The sequence below is a fragment of the Mirounga leonina genome, unplaced genomic scaffold, assembly GCF_011800145.1.
Source record: "Mirounga leonina isolate KUSES-001 unplaced genomic scaffold, KU_Mleo_1.0 Mir_168, whole genome shotgun sequence".
In the NCBI taxonomy this organism is placed as follows: domain Eukaryota; kingdom Metazoa; phylum Chordata; class Mammalia; order Carnivora; family Phocidae; genus Mirounga; species Mirounga leonina.
Genome location: NW_023270426.1, coordinates 5,861,217 through 5,874,389, shown reverse-complemented (window position 1 = coordinate 5,874,389; position 13,173 = coordinate 5,861,217). Strand labels below are relative to the sequence as shown.

Below are 13,173 nucleotides of genomic sequence, written 5' to 3'. Positions count from 1 at the left end.
AGAGAGAGAGAGAGAAAGAGAGGCAGAGGAAGAAGCAGGCTCCCCGCTGAGCAGGGAGCCCGATGCGGGACTCGATCCCAGGAACCTGGGATCATGACCTGAGCCGAAGGCAGATGCTTAACCATCTGAGCCAACTAGGCGCCCTCTCCCACACCTTCTGTGCACCATGACCCAGGACACCCATACACCATTCATGACATGATGGCTCAGTTGGTTACGCAACCAACTCTTGATCTCAGCTCAGGTCTCAGTTTCAGGGTCATCAGTTCAAGCTCCGCATTGGGCTCCATGCTGGGCATGGAGCCTACTTTAAAAAACAAAACAAAAGAAGTTTTCCAAAAACATATGATCATTTTAGGATGAATATAGCTATGAGTATAAAATCCTTGGCCACCAATTAATACTAAAAGCACCTTCTGAAAGGTGGCATTAGAATCCATTCTATCAATGCAGATGGAGCTACAGATGGATTAACAGAATTCCACTGTTGTGACTTTCAATACACAATTTAAATTAATTACACTTTAGGTCTATTCTAGATACAAGGTACCACCAGTGGGAATCAAAGGCAAGGAAGGTCAAGATCCCAACACCTGGGGGTTAGAGAGATCACGGGCTGGTGCGAAATAGCGAAAAATCGCACTGTAGAGCATCACCATGGGTATGAGCGGTTTTCTTTTTTTTTTTTTCCTCCTTCAAGAATAGGGTTATTTCACGTAACAAATCTCCATTTTGTTTCTCCTGAAACCTAGATCTGGCGCCCTTCAGAAATATGTCTGCTCCCCAGTTCCTACTGTCCCTACCGCACCCTAGCACCTGCCTGACTCCCGTAGGCATTTTGAATTTACAACTCGCACCGAGACTCCAGTCAGTCCAGTACAGTGCTTGGCTTGATGAGCATACAAACTCCGAGCAGAAGACTCTTATCAGATCCCCTCTCCGAAGAAGAACCTCTCAAGAACCTAAAACCATCCGAAAGAGGAAGAGAAACGCGGCACGGCCGACTTTTCAAAGGCAAGGGGCTGACATCCCTACTCCTAGTCTGGGGGTGATTCCCGCCGCGCACGGGCCCCTGAGGTCAGGTCTACTCGACGGAGGCCGAAGACAGGCGATCGAGCATCGGCGAGACCTTTCATCGAGTCCCGCCAACCACAGCCCGGCCCGGCGCCTCTCCTGCAGGACCCGGGGCCTCGCGGAGCTGCACGGGGCTGTGTGACGCAGCGCTGGCCAGGCCCCCTCCCTCCTCGGCAGAGTCGGCTCCTCGAGCACTGCCGTCACCCGGCCTCCCACCCTGCCCACCGGACCCCGGGCTGGTTCTCCGAGCCGCCCCTCCTCGCCGCCCCACGCCGCCCGCAGCCCCGCCGCTGGGGCTGCAGCTGCGGCTGCGCGCGCATCCCGGGACGCAAAGCGGGGCTCCGGGCGCAAGAGCTAGGCCGGCGTCCGCCCTGCGGCCTTCGCGTGCTCACCTCCCCCCGCGCCGGTGACCAGGACCACCCGCCCGTCGAAACGCAGGGGCGAGGCCATGAGTCCGGCCTGCTGCGACAGACACACACACAAGCCGAACAGCCGCAGCTCGCACTGCGAGACACGGAGGAAAGAGTGAGTGGAGGTGAGGGGGTGGGAGTGACCTGCGAGTTTCGGGGAAGGAAAAGGACGCCGCAGTCTTCCAAGTGCGCCTGCGCAGGAGTCCCTTGGAACTCTGGGAAATGTAGTCCAGGGTGCTTCCAGGGGCCAGGAGAGCCTCCTCAAGGGGTTTGACTTCAGAGGGCCACTTTCGCTGTTAGAAGTTATGGGATCCTCTAGGACCTGTGTGGTAAATGGCTGACACGGCACCAAGCGTACATCCATTCTCCCATCATTTTGTCCTTCATTCAACAAGTGTTTTCTGGACTTAGACGCTAGCCTAGAGAAATAGGAGGCAGCCCCTATCCTCAAATAGCTTTCAGACATAAACCCTAAAGGGAAAAAGGCACCCTTTACCAATGGGTAAAGATGTCTTAGAATGTAATCCATGAATCTCGTGCATGAAAATCATCCAAGAACTGCCAAAAACAGAGAGTCCTGAACCCTCACCCTGACCTCCCAAAGTAGAATCTCTGGGGCCAAAAGAAAAAAAAAAAAAAAAAAAGCTTTTAACAAGTGCTTCTAAATGATCTTTGCTTCTGAATATTGAGAAAGGTCATATGTTGTAATTCATTCATTTAACATTTATTAAGCATCTATGGGTAGTAGGCACAAGTTTCCAGATGAATAAGTTCCTCCAGAGCTATTCAAAGTTATTAAAGGTAAACCTTTCATAACAGTGCATCATGATTAAACCATGATAAATCTGCACAGGTCTGCTAATAGTGATGTGGAGAAAAAAGGGAAAAGAAAGGTAGAAAAATTAAATCTCCAGGGCACCTGGGTGGCTCAATCGTTAAGCGTCTGGGATCGAGCCCCGCATCGGGCTCCCTGCTCAGCGGGAAGCCTGCTTCTCCCTCTCCCGCTCCCCCTGCTTATGCTCCTGCTCTCGCTGTGTCTCTCTCTGTCAAATAAATAAATAAATTTTTTTTTTTTTTAATTAAATCTCCTTACAACTTGCAGCCCATTGACAAATACTGGAGGCAGGCAGAATGACCTTGCTCAAGAAACTCAACTGCCTTAGTGTTAGTACTTGGCTAGAGGCAATTGCACTGCGGGGTATTTACCCAAAGGATACAAAAATACACATTGGAAGGAGTATATATGCACCCTGATGTTTATAGCAGCATTATCAACAGTAGCCAAACTATGGAAGCCCAAATGCCCATCTACTGTTAAGTGGATAAAGAAGATGTGTGATATATATATATGTATACACACACACACACAATGGAATAGGACTCAGCCATCAAAAAGAATGAAATCTTGCCATTTGCAACAATGTGAATGGAGCTAGAGTGTATTATGCTAAGTGAAATAAGTCAGAGAAAGACAAATACGGTACGATTTCACTCGTGAAATTTAACAAAATGGATGAACATTTGCGAGGGGGAGAGAGAGAGGGAAACAAATCATGAGAGACTCTTAACGATAGAGAACAAACTGAGGGTAGATGGTGGGAGGTGGGTGGGGGATGGGCCAGATGGGAGATGGGTATTAAGGAGGGCACTTGTTAGGAAGAGCACTGAGTGTTGTGTGTAAATGATGAGCCACTGAACTCTACTCCTGAAACCAATATTAAACTGTATGTCAACTAACTAGAATTTAAATTTAAAAAATAAAAATATAAATACAAAAATAAAAATACTTGGCTAGAGGCAAAAAGCAACCTTAGCTTGACATTAGCCCAACCTCCAGAATCCTGTAAGTCTTCTTTAACATATAAAAATCCCTTTGGAAACTTCCTTTATCTATACCCTCACCCCCAAAATATATGTTAGCAATCATCCTTCCAACATCTTGCCCACTCATATACATCTGAAGGGTCTTACGAACCTTATCTTAACAACAGCTAGCCCCCTCAAGGTCCTGAAAGCCTTGCTTCCAAATTCCTCAGAGACTTACACTATCCCTAACCCCCACTAACTAAAAGGTATATAATCAGTCACTCCTCACAATCCCAGTGCAGCTCTTTCTGTCCATGGGTCTTGTCCCCATTGTAGAGGCCACTTTTGGGCCAACGGGCTTGAGCAATGGAATGCAGAAAGGGCCATAGCAACCACCTGGCTGAATACAGACAGGCCCCTCAAGAGACCCATCTCAAAATACCCATAGGCACTAACTAACCAATGGGCTACTTACAACTAGACACGGTTCCCAAAAAAGGGAAGATTTCATATGTTGCCATACCTTCTCCCCTTCTCCCTTTTTTTTTAAATTTTATTATATTATGTTAATCACCATACATTACATCATTAGTTTTTGATGTAGTGTTCCATGATTCACTGTTTGCATATAACACCCAGTGCTCCATTCAATACATGCCCTCTTTAATACCCATCACCAGGCTAACCCATCCCCACACCTACCTCCCCTCTAGACCCTCAGTTTGTTTCTCAGAGTCCATAGTCTCTCATGGTTCGTTTCCCCCTCCACTTTCCCTCCCTTCATTTTTCCCTTCCTACTATCTTCTTTTTTTTTTTAACATATAATGTATTATTTGTTTCAGAGGTACAGGTCTGTGATTCATCAGTCTTACACAATTCACAGCGCTCACCATAGCATATACCCTCCCCAATGTCCATCACCCAGCCCCCCCATCTTTCCCACCCCCCACCACTTCAACAACCCTCAGTTTGTTTCCTGAAATTAAGAATTCCTCATAGCAGGGTGCCTGGGTGGCTCAGTCATTGAGCATCTGCCTTCGGCTCAGGTCATGATCCCAGGGTCCTGGGATCAAGTCCCACATCGGGCTTCCTGCTCAGCGGGAAGCCTGCTTCTCCCTCTCCCACTCCCCCTGCTTGTGTTCCTTCTCTCACTTTGTCTCTCTCTGTCAAATAAATAAAATAAATTTAAAAAAAGAATTCCTCATATCAGTGAGATCATATGATACATGTGACCTCTGATTGACTTATTTCACTCAGCATAATACCCTCCAGCTCCATCCACGTCATTGCAAATGGCAAGATCTCATTCCTTTTGATGGCTGCATAATATTCCATTATATATATATACCACATCTTCTTTATCCATTCATCTGTCGATGGACATCTTGGCTCTTTCCATAGTTTGGCTATTGTGGACACCCCGATGTTTATAGCAGCAATGTCCACAATCTTCCCCCTCTAAAAACAGCCCCCACCCACTACCTCCTTGGAGACAGCCGCTCCTTGAAGTGTGTTCAATAAACTTCTATTGCCTTGTTCTGCCTCAGGTGAATACTTTCACGGCCGCACCACTGACCTCCACCAGATCGTCGCCCCACATTTGGGGGGCCCCATCCGACCAAGAGACACCCCACTTTGGCACCACACTGGTGCTTTAATAAAACCACATTTTTGCACTGAAACATGTCAAGAAATCTTTCATGAGAGTTCACTCCCAGACCCCACACCCAAAACATCACATCAATAGTGCCAAAATAAAGGGTCCCTAACCCTGCTGGGGACAAAGGAAAATGTCCAAAGGAGATGACACACAGAGCACCTTAAGAAGCAAGCTCTGCAGGGTGCCTAGGTGGCTCAGTTGGTTGAGCGACTGCCTTCGGCTCAGGTCATGATCCTGGAGTCCCTGGATCGAGTCCCGCATCGGGCTCCCTGCTCGGCAGGGAGTCTGCTTCTCCCTCTGACCCTCCCCCCTCTCATGCTCGCTCTATCTCATTCTCTCTCTCAAATAAATAAATAAAATCTTAAAAAAAAAAAAAAAGAAGCAGCAAGCTCTGCAAATAAAGAACATTACAGGCAATGCAAACACAAGCTAGATGGGGCTGAGGGGCGGGGGTTAGGGGCGGTGGTAAAGCTGCAGAAATAACCAGCCAGTCAGATCATGTTTAGATGTTTGAATTGAGTGCTTCAGATGGTTTTAAGCAAGATTACTCCAGGCTACACATTAACATCGCGGAAAGTTCACTCTGCCCTATTATTGTGGATCGATCAGAAGTAAACAAGGCGAGCAAAAACCTACTGGGAAAAATTAGGCCTGGAGGCGGAGCTCACTTGAGTCCCCCACGGGCACTGCTGACACCCCACCTTCTGCTCTCCCCAGAGGCTCCTCCGCGCTGTCCTCCAGCCTGACCAACCGCAAAACTTCTTTGCTCATTGGTCACCAGGAAGGCCTGGCCTCTGTCCACAGGCATTCCGAGTGAAAGTGAGCCTGGGGCTCAACCGAATGGGAATCCTCCGTTCAAGAATGAGCCTATGTGACAACTCAGCAAATACTGGTCTCCACGTCCCTGCTCCCTACCCGGGAAGGACGGAATTAGGACAACTGAGCACAGCCCAAATGCCTTAAACCCCAGCCCACAAGGGGGCCTAAAGAGAGGTGCATTGGCCCCTTCACCAAGCTTCCCATGGCTTCAGGGCCCAGATCCCAGTGGCTGAACATCTGTTTCTATCTTGTGTTGGAATCTGTCTCGTTTAATCCAATAACCCTGTTCTTCTGTTTAAAAAAAAAAAAAAGACGTACAAGGCAAAAAAAGAAAGGCTAGGTTCGTGGTTCCTACTCTTAGAAATGCAAGTGCAAAATCAACCCAGTTGTAACGGAGGATGAAGTGCTTTCAACTTACAGCTTGCAACAGGAGTGAGAAGGAAAGGTTTCTCAGTCATTGCTGGGGAGCCATTCTAACACGTCCAAGTCCGAGACTCACACTGGGGCTCACCTGGCCCAGACCAGGGCCAACGGGCATGGGGTGCAGTGAGTCCCCAAATAAACATGTCCTGAATATGGGAGGTGGTGCAGATTTAGGACATAAGTCTTGGAAGTAGAGTGAGGTGTGTAACTTAATACTCTGCAAGAGCGCTGCTACATTAAGTGTAGATTATTCTCCAGGCATCTTACCTTGCTCTCAAGTCCTCATTCTTGTGGGAGGGGAGGCAAAAAAGGACATTTAAACTTGCCAGTTAAAGGTAACTCGGTCTGTTTGGGGCAAATGCGCTCTTTCAAGATTTCTCCCTCCTCCTTCTTGCCTAAATGTCACCTTGACATAGAGGAAAGGTTTGGCGGAGGCAGGGGTGGACCTTAAAGCCATATTGCCCTCTGCTTTCCGTGTAGCTACTGATATGGGCTTAGATATTCCTAGAATCTGCTGGGTGTTCTTTCTCACTCTGAACTATTTTAGCAACTTCTATATAAGTCTAGATTTACAAACATATATAGGCAAATAAAAAATGATTCAAATAGAATTTTAAAACAAACTAAAAATATATGTGTCTATATCTCTTCCGTGCCAGCCAGGAGCCAAAAGAGACAGGCGTAGGACCTTCGGCTCCCCCATCCCATAAGCCAAGGCCACGGCCATTACCATTCTGCCACAGGTGGTTACCTTCTGCTGATTCAAGTTCCTTGCATTGGCAGTGACTTCTCAGACTCAGGATTATCCTTTTCATGGCCTCATTTCTTCAAGCTCAGGCTGGGGAAGGGAACAGGGGGGGCTGGGTCCCCAAAGAACCCATGCTAAGCCCACCCCCTATTAGCTGCCTTCCTCCTCTTTTTCCATCCTCTTCCCAGTGAGAATTCTTCTTCATCTTTCCTGCCAGTCAGAACTCCTCCTAAGTTTGTCCTCTTTGCTCCCACCTTACGGATATCTCTTTTCTAAGGGGTTACTCTTCTAAGGGAGACACTGAGTGAGCTTTATGGCTTAGTTCTACTGGTATATGGAGAGTGGGCAGGGCACAGAGGGATATAACAGGGCAGAGAAAGGGGATTCTTTTTGCTGCCAGACAGAAGCCACTTCCTATTGGAGAATGCCTTTTTTTTTTTAAGATTTTATTTATTTATTTATTTATCAGAGAGAGAGCACAAGCAGGGGGAGCAGCAGAGGGGGAAGGAGGCTTCCCGCTGAGCCAGGAGCCCAATGTGGGACTCGATCCCAGGACCCTGGGGTCATGACCTGAGCCGAAGGCAGATGCTTAACCGACTGAGCCACCTAGGCGCCCTAACCTCTTGGAGAATACCTTTAACAACAATGAACAAGAGGCCATATCTAGGCTCTCTTTCATATGGGCCCCACTTAATATGTCTCCCCCAAAGAAGGAGGACTGGCTAACCTGATTGAATGGCCAAGGAGACCTACACTGAACCACACTTACTACTGGGTGACGATACCAGGTTCTAAAGGCAGTAACCAAGCCCCATGACTCTTTCACCTCCTGCACCCACACAGAGGGTTTTCTTCTGCTTCCTTTCATCTAGCACATGGATCAGTAAGCCAGGCAAGACTGCTTCTGAGCTGTCCAGAGACTTGGCCATCTCCTTCCTGTCCTTTCTTTCCCAGTATGGCAGCTTGGTCTCCACAACCACCTAAGCCACGGAATGGTCAACACGGGCTGCCTGGCATTGGGCATTAGGACAAACATGTGCTTTTTCATAATCTGCTTTCTTTTCTTTTTTCCTGTGGGCATACCTCTTCTAACCCTGCACTGGGCAGAGCTCGGGTTGTGAAATAGGGAGAGGTCCACATTGAACCCCAAATATACTGGGGTCCGGTGTGGCAAAAGATAAGAATCGCCACCTGGAACTAAAAGATGACAAGGAATGATGAAAACGTCAGTATTCCCCATGGCTGGTTTGAGATGGTAGGGGTGCAGGTTGATTTAGCACAGAGACCACAGCAGCTGAGTTTAATAAAAGAAGAGATCCATTTGGGAATCAACACAGCCTTTCCAGGAACTCAGACTGCCTAAGTCAGAATCAAGTCCTGGATGGAGACAGACATTTCTTCTCTGCGTCACGAGGAGCTCTCTGGGGGGACCTTAGAGCAACTGTCCTTTGCGTGAACTTCAGACCCATTGCTAGTAGCAGGAATGGAACCCTTCAGACCTGGGTTTTTCTCAAGCTCAGCTTCGTAGGTAGAAATCAAATGGATTTTTTGTTAATTGTTTTCTCCTTTATCTTGTTTCTCAGCCTTGGATAGATGACCCAGGTTAGACTTGACGCAGTAAGAAGATATTTTCAGGAAAGAAAGGTTTATGCTTCTTTTGGAGGAGGCAGGGTTCTGGGAGCGTGCCTTTCTTGGACCTCGAAAGCACCATCTCGGTGATAGCGGGCTACAAAGCAGCTGAAGAAAGCCAGGTCTGTGCAACCTCTTTACAGATCTCACCCATTGCGTTCAGCCTCACAGACCCTGCTAACTTGCCCAGTGTGACCGGGAAGCTGGGATCTGGAAATGTTATTTTTGCCTGTGATAACTGCTGGCGGTATTTTTTTTTTTTTTTTTTGACAGAGAGAGAGACAGCGAGAGAGGAAACACAAGCAGGGGGAGTGGGAGAGGAAGAAGCAGGCCTCCCGCTGAGCAGGGAGCTGGACATGGGGCTCGATCCCAGCACCCTGGGATCATGACCCGAGCCCAAGGCAGACGCCCAACGACTGAGCCACCCAGGCGCCCCTTGCTGGCGGTATTTTTATAAATATCATGGGAGTGTGGTTGCTATTACCCTGACCTATGTATCCTGTGCTCTTCTGGAAGAGTCAGACACATGAGTGAACAGCAGTTGGCTCAGTCTTACTCTGCAGTCTTGGAGGACTAATAGCCATTCTAGGGTAAGATGCATAAGCTATGGGGAAACCCCTAGTGGTAGCCAGCCTATAAAAGTTAAAAGCATGGTGTTGGGAGGGCGGGCACCTGGGTGGCTCAGTCGTTAAGCGTCTGCCTTCGGCTCAGGTCATGATCCCAGGGTCCTAGGATCGAGCCCCGGTCGGTCTCCTTGCTCAGCGGGGAGCCTGCTTCTCCCTCTGGCCCCCCCCACCCCCCACTCATGCTCTCTCTCTCTCTCTCTCTTTCTCTCACTCTCTCTCAAATAAATAAATATAATCTTGGGGCACCTGGGTGGCTCAGTCATTGAGCGTCTGCCTTCGGCTCAGGTCATGATCCCGGGGTCCTGGGATCAAGCCCCAGGTCGGGCTCCTTGCTCAGCGGGGAGACTGCTTCTCCCTCTCCCTCCGCCTGCCACTCCCCCTGTTTGTGTGTGTGCGCTTTCTCTCTCTGTCAAATAAATAAATAAAATCTTAAAAAAAAAAAAGTTAAAAGCATGGATTAAAAGGAAGACCATGTTTTCTGTTTTAAACATATCTCTTGTGCACACAGAACCCTATGCTGGAGTCAAGATTTGAATATTCATACATTCCACTTTTATTTATTAATACTTGTGCACTATGAGTCAGGCATTGTTCTTGGTGCTAAGAACCAAAGTCCCTGGAATTACCTATCTTCCATTCTAGAGAAGAGAGATGATAAACATACAAATAAAGGAATGATTCCAAGCGATTGCAAGTGCTAAGGAAAAAATTGAGCGATTTATCAGAGTCCACTATGTTCTAGGCACTTTCTTGGTGTTTTATAAATATTAGCTCGTATGGTCTCATAACAATCTATAAAGGAGAAACTGTCATTATCCTTGTTTTCAGATGAGGAACCTAAAAGCACAAAAACGGTCAATAACTTAGGCAGCACGATTTGCACCCCCCCCTCCGCCCCCCACAGGGGCTCCGTTTGAGCTCCGTTTGAGCTCCGTTGCTCAAACAAGGTAATGGGATTCGGAAGAGATTTGAAGCAGAGACAGGAGGGAGGTACTAATTTAGAGAGTGTGTACCTAGGAAAAGCTTGTGAATAGGTGAGTTTGGAGCTGTATCTTGAACAGTGAGAAGAACCTGTCAGACAGGATTGGGACAGAGGTTTCAGAACAGAAGAAATAGCCCATACAGAGCCCTATGGGGAAAACACTTCCGCACCTCCTGGAACAGTGAGGAGGTCAGAGATAGACAAGGACCAGATTGTGTCTAGTCTTGTAAGCCACGGTTGGGAGTATAGATTTTATTCGAAGTATAATGGGAAACTCTTGAAAAGCAGGAAAGTGAAATGATCTGATGTGCAAACTACATTATAAGTCTATAAATGCGCAAAGAAAAGCCCAGAAGGAACACAACAGCAGATAATTCGTCAGTTCTCACCGTGGGTTGAGCACCATGCCGGTGATCAAGGAGACTTCGGCTTGACCTGTTTTTAACATGAAAATGTACTGTGTTATTATACAAGTGAATAACGTTTATAAACAATCGAAGCTCCATACAATCCCATGTGTTGCAGCTTAAAACCCACTCAGTTGCAAGCAGATAACGTCATGCTAAAGAAATCACAGCATTTGTGTGGCTTGCGAAGGCTGTTTTAGGCACACCCGAATTCCAAGATGCGTATCTCCCTTAGAGAAACCACAAGCAAGCGTGTGTGCTGCGTGGTGAACAAATCATTGCAGGGGGAAGCCGAGAATACCGAGAAGAGGCGTGCTAAGTGAGGCTGCATTGCGAGGACTAGGACCTTCGCTGGTTTCTCCCAGGGGGAAGCAGCCGTTAATCCAGGGCATCATATAAAGGTTGAAAACCATTTTCAGTATATGGGGAGTTGCTGCCATTTCTGTCTTTCTTTATAGAACGAACCTGATGAAATGTGCTCTGGGAGTAAACCTGGCTTATCTTGTACACCTGCTCTTTTGATACTTGAGCCCCTGGGGGTTTACCACCCACTTTCATAGCTCCTCGTTGCTTTCAATCTTCCGGCTTCCCATTCACAACCCCGCATTCATCACACAGCGTATTTCGGCTGCCTTCCTGTTCACCTCGACTCCCGAATTCCGCTTGGAGTCCTCAGGAACGTTTGCACCATCTGTCCAGTGCCTCCTCGTTATTCCTCCTCTCACCTCCAGAGATTTTTTTCTATCCAATCCACTGCTGGCATTTTCTCCCACGGTCACATCCTGGACATGTTCATCGCCTCTTACCACTTCTGAAAAATATGTCCAAACATGCTACGTTTTCAGCTCAAGTGCTCCCACCGTGGAATTCTTCCCTATCATCATGACCCCCTCCAGTGCATGACTCCCATGCCTCTCTCAGTGCCTACAGCCTCTTCTTGTCTTCTTTCTGTCTTGCTTAGTCCCTGTGGTTCATCATTAGAATCCATGGCCTTGTTTCTCTTCCACCTACCACACACTCCTCAGAGAAAACTTTCAGGTTTTCCAGTTTTAACTGTTTTCTAATTTTATTATCATTTCTTTCTTGATACAGGTGTTATTTACAGGTATCTCTCTTTTTTTTTTTTAGATTTTTATTTATTTATTTGAGAGAGAGAGAATGAGAGAGAGCGAGTACATGAGAGGGGGGAGGGTCAGAGGGAGAAGCAGACTCCCCGCCGAGCAGGGAGCCCGATGCGGGACTCGATCCAGGGACTCCAGGATCATGACCTGAGCCGAAGGCAGTCGCTCAACCAACTGAGCCACCCAGGCGCCCTACAGGTATCTCTTAATATCCAACATAAGGAAATTTCCTCGTAATCTTTTTGTTGTTGATTTTGAGCTTAATGCATTATTATCAGAGGACTTACTCTGATTTCAATCCTTTTAGATATACTGAGGTTGGCTTTAGGACCCACCATGTGGTCAGTTTTAGTGAAGATTCTATGTGTACTTAAGAATGTGTATTTTGCAGTTTGGGGCTCAGGGTCAAGTTTGCAGATCATGTTATTCAAGTCTTGTTTATCCTTACTGACATTTTGCCTGTTTGTTCTATCGGTTACTGAGAAAAATATGTATCAGTTATCCCACTATAATTGTGGACTATGGGGAAGGCCTGACTTTGTCACGGATTACTGGAGGATATAGAAGATTCAAGGGAAGGTTCTGGGAAGACTGATCACTTGAAAGTGACACTTGACTTTTCCTCCCATCTCCTCTCCTTCTATCTATCTAAATTATTTAACTACCCTAATATCCTCCTGAGAGATACCATTTAAGTGTCTAGTAAATCATAAGTGCCATCGAAAATTATTTTTATTTTATGAGAAGGGATTGATGTTTTACTCTAGAACAACGCAGTGATTCTAACTTTATACTTGCAGACGGTTGGATATATTTATGTTTAACTGTTCCTGGCATTCCTGGTATGAACTATGCATCCTCTCTTCTACTTCTCAGTATTAAAGAATCTCTTTGACATTTGCCTGTGCGAGGTAGTTTAAAAGGCATAGGAGTTGTCTACCCTACATAACAAATTACTATAAAACCTTTAGAATCACAAACATCTATCTCGGTGTTTGTGGTTTAGAATTCTGGGCATGGTATAGCTGGGTAACTCAAGCTCAGAGTCTCTCAAAATGTCTCTCATCGAGGTGGCCACTTTGGCTGTGGTCATCTCAAGGCTCCTGTGGGGAGGGATCCACTGTGAGCTCACCCCTACGGCCACTGGTGGACTTTGCTGGCTATTGGGTGGAGACGTGAGTTCTCTGCAGCATGGGCGGCCATCCCCAATGGCAGCTGGCTTCCCTCAGAGTGAGCAAATGACAGAGCAAGAGAAGACTCCCAAGATAGAAGCCAGATGTATTTAGAAATAAATAAATAACATATAAATAAATAAAGCCATATCTCTTTAAAAATGAGAAGCCCTTTAGAGCAGTTTTAGGGTTCCAGCAACAGTGAGCATCAAGGACAGAGTCTTCCTAGACCCTCTACCTCCATCCACACACAACCTCCCATACTGTCGACATCCCCCACCAGCGTGGTACGTTGT

At 47.0% G+C, this 13,173-nt stretch overlaps 1 protein-coding gene across 1 annotated transcript in view; it reads right to left on the bottom strand.

Annotated features, from left to right (window-relative positions):
* Window positions 1-1,649, bottom strand: part of HSD17B4 (hydroxysteroid 17-beta dehydrogenase 4) — an 87,131-nt gene extending 85,482 nt beyond the window's left edge. Inside the window, exon 1 of the mRNA XM_035013980.1 lies at window positions 1,467-1,649. Within this exon, the coding sequence (XP_034869871.1) occupies window positions 1,467-1,524 (58 nt within the window). The 5' untranslated portion in view covers window positions 1,525-1,649. The remainder of the gene's footprint in view (window positions 1-1,466) is intronic.
* Between the last annotated feature and the right edge of the window lie 11,524 nt (window positions 1,650-13,173).